Source organism: Colobus angolensis, unplaced genomic scaffold (assembly GCF_000951035.1).
Source record: "Colobus angolensis palliatus isolate OR3802 unplaced genomic scaffold, Cang.pa_1.0 Scaffold293, whole genome shotgun sequence".
Lineage (NCBI taxonomy): Eukaryota > Metazoa > Chordata > Mammalia > Primates > Cercopithecidae > Colobus > Colobus angolensis.
Genome location: NW_012116188.1, coordinates 959,241 through 964,828, shown reverse-complemented (window position 1 = coordinate 964,828; position 5,588 = coordinate 959,241). Strand labels below are relative to the sequence as shown.

General features: G+C 43.2%; 1 protein-coding gene across 1 annotated transcript; it reads left to right on the top strand.

Moving 5' to 3' along the window:
• Positions 1–6: 6 nt before the first annotated feature.
• On the top strand, positions 7–5,144 carry BAMBI (BMP and activin membrane-bound inhibitor). Its single transcript, XM_011949213.1, has 3 exons — positions 7–108; positions 3,458–3,745; positions 4,187–5,144. The coding sequence occupies exons 1-3, from the start codon at positions 33–35 to the stop codon at positions 4,603–4,605; spliced, it is 783 nt and encodes a 260-aa protein (XP_011804603.1). The 5' UTR covers positions 7–32; the 3' UTR covers positions 4,606–5,144.
• The last annotated feature ends 444 nt before the right edge of the window (positions 5,145–5,588 follow it).

Here is a 5,588-nt window from a genome sequence, read left to right as displayed (position 1 = left end):
CGGCGGGGGCGCCGCGGCTGTGCGGGGCGTCAATGGATCGCCACTCCAGCTACATCTTCATCTGGCTGCAGCTGGAGCTCTGCGCCATGGCCGTGCTGCTCACCAAAGGTGGGTGCTGGGGGCTCAAGGGGCCCGGGGTCCCGTACCCGCCGCGGGGTTTTGGAGCCGGCTGCAGAGGCTTTGTTAGCGGTGGGCGAGGCTCCCTCCCGCGCCGGAGCCGCAGGTCGCGACAAGTTACTGTGTTCTTAGAAGTCGCGGCCGTGGCCTGGCGCGTGGATGCAGACTGCGATCTCAGGGCAGTCGATGATCAGAGGGTCCTCCTGGCTCTGCCTGCGGGGAGTGGCGCGTTTGCAGCCCAGCGGGGAGCGAGGCCGGAGTCTCGGCTCGACGCCGCCGCCTCCTCACCCTGGGGGCCCGGGCGACCGGGAGGAATCGCAGACCCCGGCCCGTAGCTGCCGCGTGCTCGCAGTGTGTGTCTGTGTGAGTGCCTCAGGATGTATTTCTCTGCGTGTGTCTCTGACCCTCAGTATCTCTGAATGCATTTGTGTCTCTCTGAGTGTTGTGTCACTGAATGTGTGTCTGAACCTTTGTATCACTCAGTGTATCTCTGAGTATGTCTCTGAATTTATCTCTGAATGCATTTCTGTGTCTCTTTCTCTTGAGTCTTTGTGTCTCTGAATGTGTCTGAGTCTCTGTATTTCTCAATGTATCTCTGTGACCCTGAGTGTCTTTCTGAATGCATTTCTATGTCTGTCTGTAAGTGTCTATCTCTGAATGTGTATGTGAGTCTCTGTGTGAGTGTGTCTCTGCGTACATCTCTCTGAGTGTGTGCGAGCGAGTGTTTGGGTTTCCCTGGGAGTTAAGGTGTCCGAGGTGTGCAGGAGTGTGTGTTGTGTTGCTTTTCAGTAGCCAGGAGGAGTAGGCTCTGTCAGCGTCTCATTTCCTACTCACCTCATATTTTACAAACAGGACCAAAAAAAAAAAAAAAAAGGCAAAGGCAGCGGGTCAGTTCCTTCTTTCCTCTGCAGGCTTTCACCTTTTAGATGGAAATAATCCGAACTTCCTCTGAATTTCAAGGTTCCCCTCACCTCCCTGCTATGAAATCTACCTACTGTTCTGTGAACAGATAATTTTTTTTTTAAGTAGGAAGCACTGTTTAGCCTTTGCAGCCCCCTGCTTCTCTCTAATTGCTATGTAGCAGGCATGAGGTTAAAGCATAAGCTAGCCCAGCAAGGATGATGTGCTACAGTATTTATTTATTTTGGAAGGAAGGGTGTAATTAACCCTAAATAACAGCCCTTGCAGCTTGCAGAGGGGAGCCTCCTGGCCCTATCAAAGGCGGGCAGAAAAGGGAGGGACTGAGGCTGACATGAAGTCACAGATACCGAAACTATGTGCCTGATAATGATATAATTAGGGGATCAGAGATTTCTGACGGCTGCGGACTTCAAAAGCTTTAAAAGAAGCCAGCAGTCTCTCCTGTAGCCATCTTGACTAAAGCAGACATTTTTGTTTAATCACTACATACAGTAACGAGAAGGGGGCAGAAACAGAAGGGCATTGTTCCATAGTTTCAAAATACCAGTCCCCTTTCTGGCCTTTTGCGTGCCACAGGAAGAAACTTTATGAACGACAGAAATATAGTTTTAATACAGTGGTACAAAAGTCCATTCTGCTTGCTTAAAATGTGGCTCTAATTAAAAAAAAAAAAGTAGTTAGAACTTTCCCAGTTACCTGTCAAAATTTTATTAGGCTGTTTTTAGGTCATTGAAAATACAGTATTTTAAATAGGCTCTCATAAACATTTAAGCAGCATTTTACTTGTATTCAGTCTTCCTTTTCTGTAGAAGGTCTGAAACTAATAGGGTCAAAATGGGCTTTTAATCTGTTTTATTTATACTTTAAATCTGTATATGGAATTTGTCAAACTAGGAATATGTAGTCATCACCCCAGAAGACTGGTGAGCTTTATGTGGAAAATAAAGTGAACTTGGAGCGAGGAGGAGAAAGAGCAGAGAAGTGATTCTGCAAAGCGAGGTTCTTACTTGAAGCAGAGAAGGAACTTGGGCTCAACCGCAGGATGGGGAGTGCAGCTTTAGGAACGAGAACCCCAGCTTTGGACTGTTAGGGGTTGCTAAAGATCTGTGTTTAGTGGGCTGGTTTTTCTTAGAACGGAAGCACTGGCAGTGTCCGGTGAAAGCAGGGCATACCTTACCGCCATACCGTGGTCTGGAATTTGGACAGATAATTAAATGAGACACCTTCCTCGGCATTCAGAAAGAGGGGGAAGAAGAAAGGTAAGGGTGGGAAGAGGTTTGTAAAACAGCAGATCCTGGTGGTTAATTTCAGAGTGGAGGTTTCGGATCTTCAGACGGGAAACTGGGAGAGGCTTGTGCATTAGTTCAGTTTACTTGCTGTGGCATGTGACAGTCACCAGGGTCCACTAGGTGGATATCGTATTAGTGATAACTTTAAGACCTAGATTATTTCAAGTAGAAACTGATATTAAAGCCTCCAATCTTGCCCTGTGACAAAATGTGAACCGAGCCATGCAACTCACAAAATAAGTTTTTATAAAGGAAACTTTTAATCACTTCCTGTAGAAAATTTGAGGTTTCCTTAAGGATTTTTCATTCAACCAGCAGAGGATTTTCGGTTTCAATGTTTCCCCTTTTAGATCACATGTCGAATTACATGTAAAACTTGTGAGGAGGAGGAGGAGAAGTTAGCCTTGCAGTTTTATACTCACCCCACCTTTTATGACTTTCCATTTGGGCTGAAAGAAATTGACTTTGGCAAGCAAACCACTAATTGTAAACTGCCTAGTTCCTGTTTTACAATATACTGACTAAAAGCTCCTCTGCATGAAAAGATCTTTATAGGCAAAAAGTTTGCCTTTTCTAGAGAGGTTGCAAATAGCTGCCTAGTTTCATAGTTTTAAAACCTCCTGACCTGGGCAATTTCTAGATTGTTGTGTTTCTAGTTAATAACTTTATAAGGTGTTAGCTAAAGCTCTTAACTCTTGGCACAGTCCTGTGGGATAGTAAACAATTCAGTAGTTCCGATCAAATATTTATACTGACAAAATCAAAAAGCCTAGCATTTTATGTTGTATGGTCATGTAGGATTCAGATGAATAAATAACGTGATTTACATTATGGTAGGAGAAATGATACTCATTACTATTTCCTTCAAAAAGCAACTTTTTAAAAAATGACTCTCTAAACTCCTCCGAAACCTGCTATTGGGATTACTACATTGCCAAAATTACATTTAACTGGATTGAAACTTACCTACTGGCTGCAGGGAAGGGCTTCTCCAGGCTCCATGGACTGGAGCCCTGAGCTTGGATGATGTAAAAGTTCGTGCCTTTGAATATGGGATTTAGCAGCTGCCTAAATAGTTACTTTATCTGGTTTCTGGAGCAGAGTTGGACGTGATTTCTCATTGTTTTCAGGTGAAATTCGATGCTACTGTGATGCTGCCCACTGTGTAGCCACTGGTTATATGTGTAAATCTGAGCTCAGCGCCTGCTTCTCTAGACTTCTTGATCCTCAGAACTCCAATTCCCCACTCACCCATGGCTGCCTGGACTCTCTTGCAAGCACGGCAGACATCTGCCAAGCCAAACAGGCCCGAAACCACTCTGGCACCACCATGCCCACATTGGAATGCTGTCATGAAGACATGTGCAATTACAGAGGGCTGCACGATGTTCTCTCTCCTCCCAAGGGTGAGGCCTCAGGTAGGTAGAAGCCGTTTCTAACCAGAATGCCTGCCTGATCTATAGACTTGTGACAGCCACGATTTCGTGTGTCTGCTATTGATTTTGTTGTTAATGTAATTAGAGACACCAGAGGGAGAAGCCTGGCTGGATACAAAGATGCATCTTGATTGAGTGGCTTTTATGTCTGCCTGAGCATTAGATGTCTGTCTACATAATAGGTTTTGCCTGTTTTTTCAACATTTTGAAGACATTAAAAGGCCATTACATCTCAGTAATGACAGTCTGTAAACAAATGCGTTTGTAAGCTTCTTTAGATAGTTTTGCAATATTTTCTAAATATCGTTGATTTAATTGTAAGCTTCTTTTTAATGGAATTCCTGGATAAAATGAATTGATGATTATGAATATCCCTAGGAGGAGTTAACATGGAGTTTGATCATTTTCTTTGTACTCCTTTAGGACAAGGAAACAGGTATCAGCATGATGGTAGCAGAAACCTTATCACCAAGGTGCAGGAGCTGACTTCTTCCAAAGAGTTGTGGTTCCGGGCCGCAGTCATTGCTGTGCCCATTGCTGGAGGGCTGATTTTAGTGTTGCTTATTATGTTGGCCCTGAGGATGCTTAGAAGTGAAAACAAGAGGCTGCAGGATCAGCGGCAACAGATGCTCTCCCGTTTGCACTACAGCTTTCACGGACACCATTCCAAGAAGGGGCAGGTTGCAAAGTTAGACTTGGAATGCATGGTGCCGGTCAGTGGGCACGAGAACTGCTGTCTGACCTGTGATAAAATGAGACAAGCAGACCTCAGCAATGATAAGATCCTCTCGCTCGTTCACTGGGGCATGTACAGTGGGCACGGGAAGCTGGAATTCGTATGACCCAGTCTTATCTGAACTACACTTCTTGAACGCTTGAAGGCCTTTTGAGTTCTGCTGGACAGGAGCACTTTATCTGAAGACAAACTCATTTAATCATCTTTGAGAGACAAAATGACCTCTGCAAACAGAATCTTGGATATTTCTTCTGAAGGATTATTTGCACAGACTTAAATACAGTCAAATGTGTTATTTGCTTTAAAATTATAGAAAGCAAAGAGAAGACTTTGTACACACTTGTCACCAGGGTTATTTGCATCCAAGAGAGATGGAATTGAGTACCTAAATAAACAAAAATGTGCCCTATGTAAGATTCTACATCTTGATTTATTGTAAAGATTTAAAAGAAATATATATATTTTGTCTGAAATTTAATAGTGTCTTCCATAAATTTAACTGGGAAGTGTGAGACAGTACATGTTAATTATACTAATGGCCATTTGCTGTTCCTCACTTGTTCTCAACTCCAGGATGTGGCTTGATGTTTTTTTTTTTTCTCTTTTCTTTTTTTAAACAAGACCAAGATCTTGCTTATTCTTCCACGTGCCTGTGTAATCTTACAGTGTGGAGTTTCTAAATGTATACTGACCATCTTTTAGTGTCTTACCCACATTTCTGGTTATAGGATAACTCTGGTTTTAGCTTTCATCTAAGAAGGAGAACTGAAATTTGTACCAGGTCAGATATGATTGATCAATTTCTAGAGTTGACTTAGCAAAGGTCATTTTGATCCAGGTGTTCTGGAAGACCTTTTCCAGTGTGTCTACCTCCACCCAAAAAAGAAAAAAAACCCAACTAAACAAAACTTTTTTTTGTTCAAGTTAGTCACTGTCTCCTTTTACTGTTAATTGGCCAGTTTATTTTGTCCTAAGCCAAATTGAGTATTTTGGCTCCCCAGTTAGCCGAACCCTACTGTACAACACTCTTAATTTTAAACCTTGCGCTTCAACAGTGTGATGCTTTTTTTTTTTTTTAACTTCCTCAGA